Consider the following 17,989-nt stretch of genomic DNA (forward strand, 5'->3'; position numbering starts at 1 on the left):
AACAGAACTTACGATTACTCCCATCAGGTTGCGCTTGTTCTTCAAGTACTGACGTTCTATCATCGGCAGTTTCATCAATTTTCTCAGTCTTAACCACCACATTATGATGATATATTTCCATAATTTCGTCACGTTTTTCATGGCTGTTTGCAATATCACTACTACAGAGCTCAATCTGCACACTTGCTCCAACAGTATGCTTTCCTGTGTAGCCATCATCTGATACTGCACTCTTCATTATCCTTAAACCACTTTCATCCATTTCAACGGCTTCCTCAGAGATTGGTTTGGTAGTCACAACCTCCGCAACATTATCAGCAGAATGACTAACTGCAGTTCTACCCACAGCAGAATTATTTGCATCTTCTGCAATAGATAATTCGCTCAGATCACCATACAGTTCATCAACATTAATATCTTCTGCTTGGATTTCTTGGGAAGGAGATATTTCTGTTTCATTACATGTCCTGTTGCTAGATACTTCTGCAGTATCATTTGAGCTGATACTATGTTCTGCAATAGCAAAGTGATTACTTCTCTTGTTTGGTGTGATGTGCTCATCACAATTTGTATTTTCTGTATCATTACCAGCAAGCACAAAGGCTGCGTCCATTGTGTCGCTTGATGGGCCATATACTGGAGCAACATCACTATCAATATTTCCATTCTGATTTTCATGTGTACTAAAATTGTGGACTGTTTCCTTGTTGAATGTTTTATTTTCAACACCATATCCAGTTTCTTCATTTGTATTAATTTCAGAATTTATGATCCTGTTGCTGCCAAGAGTATTCAAATCTGTCTGTAGATTTCCAACATGGTTCCCTACAAGGACAGAATTGCCGTCCATTCTCTCAGATGGATCACCTAGTCTCTCACCAATAACAGGGTCTTCTTTGCTAATATTATTTTCTTTAGGCAACACAGAAGTTTCAGATTTCATTTCTTCAAATTTTCCGTCTTTAATTTCACTTTCATTTGGGGCAGTATTAGTCACAACATTCACATCTTCATTAATCCCACCTAATAAAACATTCGCATTATTAACATCATTATCTTTAAACAAAGCATTTGTAGGTTCTCCAAAGCCTTCTGAGGGTTTATCTGCAGCTGCAGAGTCTTCTAATGGATCTTCATTACCTACCACCAGTATACTAGAATCTGCAGAACCTTCAACATGTCCATCAGCAATTACAGAAGCTCCTGATGGTTCTTCATTGCCTATTAATGGTTCACCAGCACCTGCAGATCCTTTTAATGTGTCTTTAACTTGACTGGCAGTTGCTACATTTGATGCAGGGAAATTAGTTCCATAGTCATCAGGTGTATTGCAAGATCCACCAGGTCCCTTGTCTTGGGCAGTATCAGTCCAGTTGTCTTCACTACAGGATTTCACTCCTACGTCAGTGCCGGTCAAACAGCCAGTGGCAAATCTTTCTATAATGGACTTCTCCGCTGATGTATTATTCAAAGATTTACCATAATTTTCAAACATCTCACTGTTTGAAATTTTACTGGGTATCACACCTGCCACCAAAGAAGAGTTACAATCAGCAATTTCATTTGCTTCAGAAGCTGAATTTGGACTAACTGCTTTGCTCGATGATCTAGCAGTTGTCTGATCAGCTTCTGCCTGAGGATGTTCAGCTCCTTCTCTATTTGTTTCTTGGGTAAACAGAACACCTGTCACATTATGATTATGTCCACCTAGAGCTTCACAGTCACTTGATTCCATATGCAAGAAATCAGGAAATTCACAAAGCAGGTTTCCAAATTCACCACTTCTGTTCATGAATCCTTTTCCCAGTGGTATGTAATCTGGCCACTTATCAGATTCCTTTCTAGATTTCTTAGTTGTTCCACCTTCTTCCAGAACTAGGTCTTCTTTACTTTCCATTTCTCGTCTCAGTGGATATTCAATGTGTCCTGTTCCTACATCCATCCCTGATCTATCCAGTTGAGAATGCTGCCCTTCTACCAAGTTTCCTTCACTTCCAATTTTCTCCACTGCAGTGCTGCTGGCTTCTCTTCCAACCAGTGGCTTCATTTCACTTTCTACAATTTCTCTCTTGATATTTTCTTCAGAGAGCAAAGCAACCTGTAGAGCTTGAATATTCTGTAAATCATGAACACTGGTCTCACCATCAAGAGTTATGGGTTGAAAATCTATGGATTCTGCATTATCCAAAAGATCCAATTGTAAGAGATTTCCAAGCTGCTCGATAACTTCCTGAGGAAGGCGGGATAAGTTGATTGCAGTGTCAGTATCTAACAACGAACTTGTTTCACATACTGGCTCACCCTGCCCCTGATTTTCTACATCCTGACCCCTAATTCTTGACTGAGCCAACGACCGTAGCTCCCTAGACAACAGTAGTCTATGCTCTTTCATAAGATGATTCATTGCAAATTCAAACTTACGGGATCTGGGATTATTTATCAAGTCCTTCAAATTATTCTTCCCCATTTTTAAAAATTGCTGGATGATGCGCTGTTTTAAATTTTTAAGAGTTATATTTGGTTCATTTTCATAACTGTGGGATGGATTATCATAGGACAGCCGTATGTTTGTACCATTCTGGGACTGGTTAGAATCATCTGCTGTTTCTGAAATGCTCAGTGATGTTGATCTCGATCGGGCACATGGATTGGGATTTGATGCTAGATTTTCACTAGATGTTGGTCGTCCTGGGCTGTTTGTTTCAGAAATGTATCTACTCCGCTTATATGTACAATGAGGTATAAGCCCTGTTGGGTTAGAAGAATCTCTCAATCCTGCTTCCTTGTCAAGGTTCTTACATGTATTATCCCCTTCCATATCATCTAACAATTCTACATCACAAGTACTGAATGCACAAAACCCATCAGTTGAAAGTAAGTCTTTGCCAGAAGAATTTGAATTCTGGACTACTATTTCTGCTCTACCTGATGAATCTAAAAATTCATTTGTGGAAACAGTTTCAACTGCAGAACTTCCAGCTTCTTCCAGTTCTAATGAGCCACCATTTCCAGCTGTGTTCACCATTCCAATTACTTTTAAATCATTTGGTGTTAATCGTAAGTCGGCATATCCTGGTTTTTCTAGCCTAACAGCAATGGCTTTTGTAGGTTCTTCCATTCTTTCTTCTTCTTCATTGGACAGAAGATTTTCTAAGACCTCGGATTTCTCATTTTGGAATGAAAGTAAACAGCTCTTTATTTTGTCAGTGGCTTGGGCAAGACTTTTCTTTCGAGCCTCCTCAGATCCTGGAGGTGGATTTCCTACCTTCTGCTGCGGAAAAGATGAACTTCTTGTTGATGATGAAGAATGTCGTTTCTTGATTTTGTTCCAGTTTCTGGATTTTGCCTGCAAAGTCTGTCCTTTAACCGATGATGAATGTCCAGTAGCTTTAGAATGAACTGGACTAGGATTGATTGGCTGTCGTGGAGGAAAGAGATTATGAGAAACTGATTCTCTTCCATGTGTGCCACTGTATTGATTTTGATTACTCCAAGAAGCAGAACTCCACTGTTTAGGAAATGCTAATTTACAGAACTGAAACTGGTTGTAATTCTGATACTTGTTATAGTGACTGTTGTTCCAGTAACTTGAATTCTGGCTACCTCCACCGCCTTGTGACCCAAAATCTCTTCCTCTTCTCCTCCTATTATTATAACCATAGCCACTCATTTGTAATCCAAGATCACAGTCTCACACACCCAGCATTACATTTCATACATTACGACTCCAAAGATTCAAGAATGGACGTCAATATTAGGATAACTGCACGTTATCTGGTCACCACATTCAGAGTCCACCTAAAAAATATAATAGCACATTAATACTAGAAGCCAGTACATTAAGACATACAAAATTATACAGAAATAGTGGTATGACACCACCTTACCTATATTACTACACAGTGACACTTCACAAAAGGAAGTATGCTGTATATCTGAAAAATATGTAATATCTTTCCTCCATTAATAATTATTAATGGAATGTTAGGGAATGATATTTTTTGGAAAAGAAATATTATAATATTTCTTTGCCAAAAAATATCATTCCCTAACACAGAAGTGCTTAAGAAACAAAATGGACAAAACCAAATTTGAATACCATGCAAGGTGGGTGAACTTAGTAATATGTCATTATCAACTGAAGACGATACATAACATTGACTGACACAAAATTACTTTGAACAGGGTGTTGAAAATGGTGTGTCCTATATTTGTGTGCAGGGACTGAAGAAGGCCATGAAAAATGTCTGTATAGACAGTCTTTCTGCAAAATTCAAAGACAGAATTGTACTGATTAAGACCATTCCATTAAGCACATTACATTAACAGAAACACATTTTATATATCCACACTACAGTTTACAGGAAAAAAAAAAGTTGTAGTGGTAGAGACATACAGAAAAAACTGTAATACACGGCTAAAGAAAACTAAGCCACACGACGTTAATACGGAACTGGGAACTCAAAAAACAGTCACTAAAAGTAATGGAGTAAAGCCATTTCTGGGAGTGGACTGCAACAATTAACAGCTGTGGAGTACAATGACCAGAGACGACTGAAAATATCATGAAGATGTTTATGAAGGAGGAGGAAGGGCAGGGGAGGGTGCATTGGTAGTAGCAGGCAGTAGTAATAAATGTTTACAAATTAATTATGGGAGTGTAAAAACTTAACCTTTCCACTACCAACTCCAGCTATTCATACAGAGGGGTCAAAAAAATGTACTCTTTTTGATAGTCAATATCTTTGGAACAAAATGACATGTAGTTACAATTCTTGCATGGAGAGAGAGAGTCGTATGTGCTCAAAGTGGTCATCATCATCAGCGGCTAAACAGCGTCGATGCTGCCAAACTGCTGAGTGAACTACGGCTGTCAGTGTTTCTAGTGTGATGGCTGCACATGATGCTTCGATGGTTTCTCGTAGCACGTTCAGTGCAGCTGGCTTTTGTCAATAAACTTCATCCTTCAAGGTTCCTCATCCTTGCAAACCATGCCTTCAAACCACTCGCAGCATTCAAGCCTTCGATCCAGTCGTCCTTGTTCATAGCGTGCAGCAGTCTTGGAATGTACACTTTCCACTTTGCAGCCTTCATAATTTGCCGTACACTTGATTGGCTTACCCACTTTCACGTGCACACTGATTCACAGAATTTTGCGGTGATCATGTAAAGTGTTGCAACACCACAGCACCGGAAGCTGGACTTGTTACTATCCATGGTCACCCCGATCTTTCCTTATGCACATCATGAACAGTACCGTCAGCTTCAAATTTATCTGGAATATGGGCAAATGTTCGACATGTTGGTGGCTGAGTTCCAAACTCATTATGCCATTGTCATCAACCTCTGTAATGTTTTCGTACTTCCAGTACCACTTCATTACAGCCTTGCGTTGCTCAAAGAACAACATTTCAGCCATTGTTGCTGCTGTCTTCTGCTCACAGCGCGCGTGCGGCATGACACTCACGTGACACATGTGACCTTCGCCATCTATTGAGAAAACATTACACTACACTACCACGCAAGAATTGTAACTACATGTCATTTTGTTCCAAAGATATTGACTATCAAAGAGTGAATACATTTTTTTGGACCCCCCTGTAATGTGGTCTTCTGGGTTATTAACCATGTAGTGTGGTAGGAGGATGCAAACATTTCAGATGAATAGTCTTCCTCAATCTTTACAGTGGGAGACAAATGTTGTATGTCCCTCCAAAATACTGATAAACCACCTATGAGACAAAACAGCATCATAACCTAGAAGAATTTTCACAACAGTAAAAACCTCAAATCCTATACCACCAAGTGTATTTTTTTATATTTGTCAACCACAAATGTATCAATTTCCAGTCTCTCTAATTCTAAATCCACATACACTACAGGTACGTGCAGTTTCACACTTGATGCCCCAAACCAAATTTAAAAAGGAAGTTGAAAACTTTTGGCATAAGAACCAGAAGAACCCTAAGAGTTATTCATGTAAACCTGAACTGAAAATATTAACATTTATATGGCAGAAAAATTTGTCTCTGAGGGCTTCATCAGTGAAAGGATTAAACACACCTGAAGGCGTGGTGTGGTACAATGAATGTTCAAAATGTTTCAACATATGGCAAAGCAGGTAATTTTCCAAATAACGAAAGAACATTGTCCCTTAAGAGTATCTCACCCCTTCACAAAGCAGATGTAATGAATCATATACAGGATGTAAATAAATATATGATACAGAGCTCTGTGGTAGATAGAGGTGTCGAATCTGATCATGTTTTGTTAATACAGGCATGTCTGGAAATGCTTTGCTTACACGCTGGGGCCTCTGAACTGTGAAGGAAGACCTTAGCTCTTACCTCTATGGCTTACTGGTGATATTTAACTAACATTTCTCCAAGAGACCTTAACCAGGCTGCTGGAAATGGTGTCTTTAGAAGTCCAGCTTGATGGCACACCAGCACACTGCACTGATGTCATTCATGCATATTTGGATGAAACTTTTGGCATCAGATGGATTGGATGTGGAGGCCCAACAGGCTTGCCCCCTCGCTCCCTTAACTTGACTCCAATGGAATTCTTTCACTGGGGGTACATGCAAAGCCTGGTGTATGAGACTCTAGTGGAGACATAACATGATCTTGTTGCAAGAACTGCAGTAGCAGCTGGAACCATCTAGGAAATGCTGGGAATTTTTCAAAGAGTTCAGCATATCATAGCCAGGCAGTGCAGAACATGCAATGAAGCTGGCAGCTGCCATTTTGACAACGTTTATGATGTTAAACAATGATTACATCCCCTAAAACTTCTGCAACCTCTCAGAAAATTTTGTGGCCCTTAGTGTCAAAAAGAAGCATTTCCAGACATGCATGTATTTACAGAATATGATCAGATTGAACCCATCTATCTACCACAGAACGTTGTTACATACAAGTGTGTATATATATATATTGCGACGTGTTGCGCTATGCAGGACACCCCTCCCCCCGCCAGCAGTGACGTAACGCTATCGGATCGCTGTCGTTGCTAAGGTAACAGGCGAGTCAACACTCCTTCGCCTACCCGGCCAGTGGTGACGTCGCCAAGGGATACCAAAGTTGCTAGGCAGCAGTAAACAACTCCCGACAGCGTTGCTAGCAACATGGGGCCAGCCAACAGTGGTGCCTATTACGTGGCCGTTTTCTGTGTTGTCCGGAACGAGGTTACATAAGGAGCAGCAAAGGCTATTCACAGCCAGTTCCGAGCAAGCCTACGAGCCAGTGTGTGATCAACAGAGTTCTCAATCTAGCCAGCAACCAGTCAGTTGTATTCTGGCATTTGCAGTCTAGTATTTGTGATATTGCCAATGGTAGTAATTGAGGATCTGTATTTTGTGTGATTGTAAGAGCGAATGTGAAATAAATTCGCTACATCCAGTAAGGCGTGAAGTTATTTGTCGCGTTATATACACCAACACGTGACAATACTCGTGTGTGTGTGTGTGTGTATATATATATATATATATACACGTGGTAGAGTCATTAAGTTCGTGGAATGTGATTTTATCACATCATATTGCAAGGTATTCACATACACTTGCACAGATGCACATCGGCCCTCAAAGTAGTTTCCGTTGGCCGCTATGCAAGTCTGCCAATGTTAACATAGCTGTCAAAAACATTGCTGAAACANTTCTCAGGTTGCAGATGGAGATGGCCTCCATATATGGAGGGAAACTGCGAATATATTGAATAAGCAGTCGCAGACAGCCGACAAGGGGTGGCCCTCCAGCTTAGAGTTTGGGCATGGGGCTAGCAACTCCTCACCGTAAAAAATAATAATGTTACGAAAATGAACACAAAGCCTTGGACCTAGACAGATTCCTTGGATAAACGACCTAAGCTAAAGAAAATGGACATAAGATTCGGTACGTGGAACATCAAAAGTTTGTATAGGGCAGGTTCGCTCAGGGCAGTGGCAGAAGAAATCTTAAAATATAAGTTAGAATTAGCGGGAGTACAGGAGGTCAGATGGGATGGAGGTGGCAACAAACCAGCAGGCGAATATATATTTTTCTATGGAAAAGGGAATGAAAATCATGAATTAGGTACAGGTTTCTTCGTACATAAGAGAATATTAACAGCAGTTAAGAATTAGTGATAGGATATCACATACATATAATACTAAATACTAATACTAAATAATACTAAAATATCGCTGGTGTGATATCATCATTATGAATGTTCACGCCCCAACAGAAGATAAAATTGATGACATAAAGGACATGTTCTATGAAGAACTAGAACATGTATTTGACAACTTCCTGAAGAACCCTATGAAAATTTTGTTAGGAGATTTCAATGCCAAAGTAGGGAGGGAAGACATTTTCAAACCAACGACTGGGAATGAGAGTTTGCATGAAATTAGTAATGCTAATGGAGTTAGAGTAGTAAATTTTGCCCCATCATCAAAAAGTCTTACTGTCAAAAGTACAGTGTTCCCACATCATAACATCCATAAATTTACTTGGGCATCCCCTGATGGGAAGATACACAATAAAATCAAGTAATTTTGTTAGATAGGAATGACATTCAAGTATACTTGATGTCCGATCAATCAGGGCAGCAGATTGCGATACTGACTACTACCTGGTGGTGGAAAAGGTTAGGGAACGACTGGCAGTGAGCAAACAAACAAAGGAGAGAGTTCATACGGAGAGGTTCAATCTCAAGAAATTAAAAGAGGTAGAGGGTAACCTGGACATTTAAATAAGCCATTAAACATGGACTTTTAGTCTTTGAAAGGAAAATTCTAAGAAAGATGTTTGGGCCCTTAAGAAACGATGATGACTCCTGGAGAACTAAAACAAATGATGAACTAGATACTCTAACAAAAGGAAGGAGCAGTTAACTTCATCAAAGCCCAGAGAATAAGTTGGCTTGAACACATCTCAAGGATGGAAGCTGGACGAACAGTTAAAATAATATATGACTGGCAGCCACATGCTATAAGAAAGAGGGGGCGACCTAAGATCCGATGGAAAGATGACATAAGGGAAGATCAAAGGATTTAGGAATTTATAACTGGACAACTCACACACAGGTCAGAAGTAGTTGAAAAGAAACTGTTGAGCAGGTTAAAGCATTCAAGAAATGAAGCTGTCGAGCCTTATGGAGGAGGAGGGTAAAGAGCAGTATCCTGTTGAAATCTCAAAATAGATTTGAGGCCTCGGAAAACTTGGACACTGAGGTGGATGTTATTAGATCTTGGGAAACTATTATAGAGAATATCAAAATTTCTACCAAACAGAGTCTAGGCTATTATGAACCGAAGAAGCATAAGCCATGGTTCGATGAAGGATGCTCAAAATCATTAGATCAAAGAAAGCAGGCCAAATTGCAGTGGTTACAGGATCCAAGAGAGTTAAATGGGGATAATCTGAACAATATATGACGTGAAACCAGCAGGCATTTCAGGAACAAAAAGAGGGAATATCTTAAAGACAAAACTGATGAGCTTGCAACAAACTGTAAGAATAAGAACATTAGAGACCTGTATAGAGGAATAAATGACTCTAAGCAGGGTTACCAACCTAGAAGTAACTTAGTGAATGATGAGAAAGGTGATCTGCTTGCAGATTCCCATAACGTTTTGACTAGTGGAAGAACTATTTCTCTCAGTTATTGAATGTACATAGGGTCAGTGATGTTAAGCAGATAGAAATTCATACAGCTGAGCTGTTAATACCTGATCCCAGCCCTTTTGAGGTTGAAAGTGCTACTGCAAAATCGAAACGGTAGAAATCGACAGGTAGTGATCAAATTCTGGCAGAACTTATTCAAGCAGGAGGCGAAATATTACGTTCTAAGATCCATAAGCTAATTAATTCTATTTGGAATAAGGAAGAATTGCTTGATCGATGGAAGGGTCTACTATTGTAACACTTCACAAGAAGGGTGATAAAACTGATGGTAGTAATTGTCATGGGATATCACTGCTATCAACTTGAAACAAAATTTTATCCAATATTCTTCTCTCGAGATTGAGTCCATACCTAGATGAAATTATTGGGTATCATCTGTGGGTGTTTTGACATAACAGATCAACTACTGATCAATGTGAACACATTGAAACATTACATCAACTATTCATAGGTGTCAAGAAAGCCTATGATTAGGAGGGAAGTACTGTATAATATTCTGATAGTTTGGGGTAACTATGAAACTGGTTAGGCTGATAAAATGTGTTTAAACAAATATACAGTAGAGTCCATATAGGTAAACGTTTGTCTGATAAATTTCCTATCCAGAATGGTGTAAAACAAGGAATGCTTTATCGCCACTCCTTTTCAACTACTTTGCCTTAGAATATGCCATTAGGAAGCTCCAGGGAAACTAGGTGAGACTGAAATTAAATGGGACACATCAGCTGTTGGTCTATGCTGATGATGTGAATCTACTGGGTAATAACATAGATACCATAAAGAAAAACACACAAACTTTAATTGACGCAAGTAAGGAGGTTGGTCTAAAAGTAAACACAGAGAAAACTAAGTATAGGCTGCTGTCTCATCACCAAAATGCAGGGCAAAATCATGATATAAATATATATATCTCTGTAACTGCTGAGACTTCAAGCCCCACAAGTTGGTCGCCACTTATAACTCGCCGTCACGTTCGCCTACACATTTGGCGTCACTTATAACTGACCCACTCAGTGCCCTTACGTTGGCCTCCACTTTCATCCGCTGCTTCCTTCTTGTCGTCTGGTTCAGGGTAGGGTGTGGGATTACTCTGAATTTGAATTTGTAGGGGCACCAGTGGACTTGGGTGAAATCCACGAATTTGGAATGGGGAAAACAAAAGGGGGGGGGGTGTGGATAGGTGGGCGTTTGGGGTTTTGACTCTCAGACGGTAGGACAAGATTCTGTCTCAGGGTGACTTCTGGACCTTGCTCACACAAGGAGATAGAGAACACTTAAAACACACACTTCACCAACACTGTTGCTCTTTACTGCAGATGTGAACTAGAATTACATATTACAAGGCTGTAGAACTTTGGATTTGTGTACACGACTCGGCCAACACCGATTTAACATCCGGGAGGTTACTCCTGTTACTCTCTTTAGACGACTGACTCCAGTTATTTCCTTTTGAAGACTGACTCCTGTTACTCTCTTTAGACAACTGACCCCTGTCACTCTCTAAGACAACTGCCTCCAGTTACTCACTTTAGACGAGTCACTCCTGTTACTCCCTTTTGATGACTGACTCATGTTACTCACTTTAGACGACTGACTCCTCCGGAGCGGCAGAAGTCTTGACAGTTCCGGGAACGCCCGGTTTCCTCTCCTCTGAAATTTTGCTGATTGGCTGAACCTAAAATTTGGGTGTTACTCTCATTTACATTCCGCCAATCCCTAACAAGATCCATGTAAATTTGGGCCTAAGTACAACATGGTCCTTCTGACAGCTCTCAAATAAATGAAGGTACCCTAACGATCGCTCGGTACGCAGCGGGATACTTCCTGCTCCGTTCCGGGTTTTCCAGTGACCTGCAGCTTGCTTGTCCCTCAGAAAGACCAGATGTCGTCCTTGGCACCCGCTGGTGCTCAGGTCAATTCTGTATCATCTTTTGTTAACTGTAATACAGTTTATGATTTATTTAAACCGTCTTGCAGTGCATACACTCATCTATCTCCTTCTCTCACTGGCAATACATGTTTCGGCATAAAAATGCCATCTTCAGGTGCTTACTCAATCCACGCCAAACTAGTTCACTGCATGCCTTGTCCTCACATTAAAATAACTAAAATATATCATATACATTGACAAATGTCAAACGTTAACATTAGTAATACAGTTTGTTTACATGTATTACATTATAATTAAGAATGTAAATCAACAACAATGCTGAGGTTCCTGCATGGTGCAGTTACAGATAGGAAACAGATGTTTTGAAAATGTGGCACAGTTATATGGATATGGGAATGGCAATAACAAATCAAAACCTGATTCAGGAGGAAATTAAGAGGAGATTGAACTCAGGTAATGCTTGCTACCATTCAGTCCAGAACCTTTTGTCGTCTCATCTGCTGTCCAAAAACAAACTTAGAATATACAAAACTATAATTTTGCCTGTGGTTCTGTATGGGTGTGAAACTTGGTCTCTGACATTAAGGGAGGAACATAGACTGAGGGTGTTTAGGAGAACATTTCGACCGAAGAAGAATGAAGTGACGGGAGGTTGGAGAAAACTGCATAATGAGGTGCTTCATAACTTGTACTCTTCTGCAAGTATAATTAGAATGATCAAGTCAAGGAGGATGAGGTGGGTGGGGCACGTAGCACGAATGGGGGGAGATGAGGAATGCATATAGGATATTGGTGGGAAAGCCAGAAGGAAGGAGACCATTGGAAAGACCAAGGAATAGGTGGGTGGAGAGATTTTAAGAGATAGAATGGGATGGTATGCATTGGATTGATCTGGCTCAGGATAGGAACCAGTGGAGGACTCTTGTGAACATGGTGGTGAGCCTTTGGGTTCCATAAGATGCTGGAAAATTTTTGAGTAGCTGCATATTTGGCTTCTCCTCAAGAAGGACTCAGCTCCATAAGTAAGTAAGTATATGTATGTATGTATGTATGTATGTATGTATCTATGTATGTATGTGTGTGTGTATATATATATGTATGTATACAGTAAAACCTGCGTTAAACAGACCCTTTAATAAACGGAAATCTGTCTTAAATGGAAATGTTTTCAGGTCCCTTGACTTTAGGGCTGAAAAAAATGTTAAATAACCTGGATTAAATGGAAACTGTCTAACGCAGACAACAGGAATCAAAATAAGCCTTTATACAGAAAATTTCCAGTCTTCCGGAATGCATCCTTTTGAATAATTTTAGGCATCATATACATTCTACAGAATTTTGTTTCCCCTAACTCTTTAAAATAAGCTTCTAACGCTACTGCACTACCTGCATTGAGATTCAGCAGAATTGTTTTCCCCTTCTGGAAATTGTATTCAGTAAGGGCTCTAGGCCTACAGTTTTACTTTAGTCTAGCAGTTGTCATCATGGCTACAAAGACAAGAGTTGTGCTTGATCTTAACACAAGATTAAAAGTGATTCATGCGAGTGAGCGAGATAAATTGTCCATTAAGCAGATCATGAAGATGTTTAACATCGGTAAAACTCAAGTGTATGAGATTCTAAAGAAGAAAACGGAAATTTTGAAGCAGCTGGAAACTTGTGCTAATGGAAAAATAAAAAGATAACTTAAGAAAACTGCAAACAAAGACATTAATGAAATAGTGTGGGAGTGGTCTGTCAGTGTGAGGGCGAAAAATAACCGGTTGTCGGGTCCTATGGTACAGGAATATGCTAAAAAAGTCGCTGAAAAACTGGGGAAGAGTGAATTCAAAGCATCTAATGGATGGTTGGAGAGCTTTCGCAAAAGACATCAGATAGTTTTTAATGAACTTTGTGGTGAATCATGTGATGTAAACAGTGAGACCATTGAGGAATGGGAAGCTAAATTGCCATCCATAATCGAGGGATATGAACCTGAAAACATAGCGAACACTGATGAGACTGGACTGTTCTTCCGAATAAATCGCAATGTCTGAAAGGTGAAAAATGTTTGGGAGGAAAACTGTGCAAAGAAAGATTGACTGTTTTTCTATGTGGTTTTATGTCAGGTGAAATGGAGAAAACCTTAGTGATTGGCAAGGCAGCAAAGCCACGATGCTTCCGAAACATGGACATACAGAAACTTCCCGTTGAGTGGACATCCAACAAAAAGGCATGGATGTCACAGATCATGGATGAATGGTTAACGGCCTTCAATGGTAGAATGGAAATGCAAAACCGGCATGTTTTGTTGTTCTTGGATAATGCAACATGCCACCCCCATACTGAACTTTCTGACGTGCGCCTTGCTTGGTTCCCTCCAGTCACCACTAGTGTTTCTCAACCAGTGGATCAGGGCATCATTCGGAATGTTAAGGTCCACTATCATAAATTATTAATGCAATCTTTGCTCGTCAATATAGATTCTACATCATCCGCCTCTGAACTTGCAAGAACTGTCTCGGTTCTAGATGCGGTTATTTGGATAAGTCAAGCAGTAAAGAAGTTGTTACCAGAAATTGTGACAAACTGTTTTGAAAAAGCAGGATTTTCTATGGTAGAAGTTAGTTAGTTAGTTAGTTAGTTATTGGAGAGGGTGGGTTTCCCCATGCACTGAGACCTGTATTGGTCCATTGTGCTTCCCTCTATGATTTCTACCAGTCTCTATATCCTACCGGTACTGGTGCTTACCATCAGTCCCGCCCAGCCAGCGAGACCGGCTCTACTAGCTGAGAGGTATCTATAATGCTTCCCCCATCTACCAGAGGTATTAGAGACTGCTGTTGGGCGGGAAACGTCCGTAATTTGGCTCAGTGACCTCCTTTGGAGATATGAGGTTCTTTTACGTGCCATAAAGCTACGACACAGGACCCACGGCTTAAAGTCCCTCCCAGAGGACTTGTTCCCTGAATTTTTCCGTCCTTAAAAATTCGACGACCTCCGCCGGGTATTTGAACCCGCGTACTACGAGTCATGAGGTGGGAACGTTACCTCTAGAGTACGGAGGCCGCTTATGGTAGAAGTTACTCCTAGTGTAGAAAGTGAGAATGACCAGAAGGACTTACAACATTGCATGAATGAAGCTGCTTTCAGTAACTGCAATGCTGAGGACTACATCAACATAGACAAAGATGTGCAAACAGAACCAGACACAATGGATATCAATGTATTAGTTGAGAATTTTAGAGAAAATCGAAAAGAGAGAGAGGAGGAGAAGAAAGAGGAAGAAGAGGAAAATGAGATGGTGATAGAAGAAGAAAAGTGTAGAGTGAAGACTTATCAGGATGCTGCCAACAGTTTAAAGGTACTGCAGGAGTTTGCCGTGCAACGTAACGATTCAGATATGTTTACTCTAATTTTTCAAGCTAAAGTGTTCGTGGAAAGTCAGGCAGCCAAGAGAGTAAACTGCGTGCAAAAAACTCTGCCGGAGTTCTGGTAAAATTATAAAAAGTGAGTACTGCAATTTTTTCCTGTTCAGTGTAATGTTTGCATGTGTTCAATGATTATAGTGTGAATAAATTAATGAGCATGTTGTTTTGTTTTGTCTCAAATACGTTTATGTCCTGGTTTAGTTATTATAGTATACCTTGATTAAACGGAAACCTGGTTTCAGCAGAAATTTTTTCTGGTCCCTTGAGATTCCATCTAAGACAGGTTTTACTGTCTATATATACACCATGTATATTCTTTCATTATGACAATAATTTTACTATTAACCTAATGCTGTCACAGGCAGAACAATTTGTTGCTCAGAAAGACATCTGTGCATTATGGAAATATCTATTCTGAACAGACATAAGGGGAGCTTTAAAATCAGTGATTTATTTGAGAAATTCCACAACAAAATAAATAAATATAAGATTTTAGTATTCTGAATATAAACTGAGTTTTAAAGGAACATCTACAGGTACAAGGACTAAAAACTGCATAGCCATCCAAATTCTGGCAATCTGGTGAACAATGGTGAAAACATGACAAAATTTTTCTTCAGTAAGGATTATTAAAAGGCTTACTATTGACTTCATATTGTCACAAGCTAGTGACTATACAAGGGACTGGATCAGTAACTGCATTTACTGAACACCTATAAATCATACATAAGAGTAATGTTCTCCTTAATTTGTGTACTCTGCTTCTTAAGTTTTCTACACCTTCATTAGCCATTACCTTGTAATGAATCTCAACATCCTCCTCTGCACACGTCGTTACTGGAAACTGCCTCACAAATAATTCAAATGCCAACTCTCACCGTCAGTTGGTCAGCTAAACTGCTGCTGGTCTTTGCCAGCACACGTCAATCCTGGCTTCACTCTCCTCAAGGTCCATGACCAAGATTTTTGTTCTCTCCTAGACATGCATGTGCTTTGAAACGGGGCCACCTCTTTGATGAAGGAGGGGTCAGTCTTTCCATGTAGGCCTTACATTTGTTGCACTATAGTGTCAGCATCAGTACATCTGTTCTGTCATGGTGTCCAGGTCACTTTGGACTCTTTGCATCCTTTGCCACGACCAAAGTCAAAGCCAAGTAACTTTATGACTGGTGGTTTGCTGCCAATCAGTTCCTCTTGATGCCAAGCCCCTTGAGGCTCATAACCAGAGATTTTTTCTTCAGCTGAACCCTTCTGGTCATAGTCCTTATGTTACATCTTCTCTGATGAGATGATGGGTGTCTCTCTTATGAATACACTTGGTCTTTCATCAAGCATACATTTTGCACATATAGCATGTTAATGAAAAGTCTTCCTTTTGCACTACACACAAGTCCTCTGTCAGTACAGGCTTTAGAGAAGAGATCAAGCCTATCTTACATATCCTATGCTCCAAAGGCAGCTTAGCCACTTGAACAGTTGTAAGCTCACTGCCGACAACTTTAAGCCTCTTATATTCTCTATGTCTGGCTCAGCACTGCCCTATGCTGCAAATATGTTCATTCTCATGATTTTGTATGACTTCTGCTTGTTGTCTGCATAATTTTATTATACTATTATCAATGCACACATTGGAAAACTTCCAATGGTGCACACAAATCTTATTTGCAGGTGCTGCAATTTTAAGAGGTCAGTGATTTCCGCTAATTCCCAGGCAGGACAAACATAAGGCATTACCGATCAGCTCAGTGACTTACAGAGGGATTATCTAATGCTGGAGTTGAAATGCTCAATTTTGAATAGCGTGCAGATTCAAAGATATGTTTTGAAGGCCTTGGCTTCAATCATTTCATTTTTGCAGTCTCCATGTAACCCACTTATCAAAGACTACACTGAGATATATTATATAACTGATGAAAGGGATATTCTGGCCGTTCAATGTAAAATGAACCCCGGGGACCTAAATCTGTGAGAAAAGTAGATGGCCTGCCCTGACTAAGCGTTTGTTGGGCCTTGCTTTATAGAATCGGGCTGGACCACGCAGAAAACACCCTATCATGCATTGTTTAAGGCCACTGCATAGTGACAGCTCCCTTATTAACAGTAGCACTGCATATTTATTATGCTGTAAACCAGCAACAGCTGTCTCTATCAGTTACTTACTTACTTACTTACAAACTTACTCATTGAGCTGAGCCCTTCTGGAGGAGCCGCCAATTTTGCAGCTTCTCAAGTATTTCAGCATTTTATGGACCCCGAAGATTCATTACCATGTTCACAAAAGCCCTTCACTGGTCCCTATCCTGAGCCAGACCAATCCAATCAATACCATCCCATCCTATCTCTCTAAGATCCATTTTAATATTATCAAAACACCTACGCCTTGATCTTCCCAGTGGTCTCTTTCCTTCTGGCTTTTCCACCAATATCCTATACACATTCCTCATCTCCCTCATTCGTGCTACATGTCCTGCCCACCTCATCCTCCTTGACTTGATCATTCTAATTATATTTGGAGAAGAGTACAAGTTGTGAAGTTGTTCTACCCTTAATGTCAGAGACCAAGTTCCACACATATACAGAACCAAGCGCAAAATTATAGTTCTGTATAGTGTAATTTTTATGTTTTTGGACAGCAGACAAGAAGAAAAAAAGTTCTGGAGTGAATGGTAGCAAGCATAACACGAGTTCAATCTCCTCTTAATTTCCTCCTGAATCAGGTTCTGATCTATTACAGCTGTTCCCAAATATCTGAATTGTGCCACATTTTCAAAACATCTGTTTTGTATCTTTACATCATGATATTGCCCTGCATTTTGGTGATGAGACAGCAACATATACTGTGTTTACTTTTAGACCAACCTCTTTACTTGTTTCAATTAAAGTTTGTGTGTTTTTCTTTATGGTATCTACATTATCACCCAGTAGATTCACATCATCGGTATAGGACAACAGCTGATGTGTCCTGTTTAGTTTCAGTCCCACCTGGTTTCCCTGGACCTTCCTAATGGCATATTCTAA

The 17,989-nt window shown here is 40.0% G+C and overlaps 1 protein-coding gene across 1 annotated transcript in view; it reads right to left on the reverse strand.

Moving 5' to 3' along the window:
• The window catches only part of LOC111875368, a 59,741-nt gene that overhangs the window by 32,197 nt on the left and 9,555 nt on the right, over positions 1 to 17,989 (reverse strand). The window contains exon 2 of the mRNA XM_023871571.2: positions 13 to 3,798. Coding sequence (XP_023727339.1) covers positions 13 to 3,670 — 3,658 coding nt within the window. The 5' untranslated portion in view covers positions 3,671 to 3,798. The remainder of the gene's footprint in view (positions 1 to 12; positions 3,799 to 17,989) is intronic.

Source organism: Cryptotermes secundus, unplaced genomic scaffold (assembly GCF_002891405.2).
Source record: "Cryptotermes secundus unplaced genomic scaffold, Csec_1.0 scaffold2266, whole genome shotgun sequence".
In the NCBI taxonomy this organism is placed as follows: Eukaryota; Metazoa; Arthropoda; class Insecta; order Blattodea; family Kalotermitidae; genus Cryptotermes; species Cryptotermes secundus.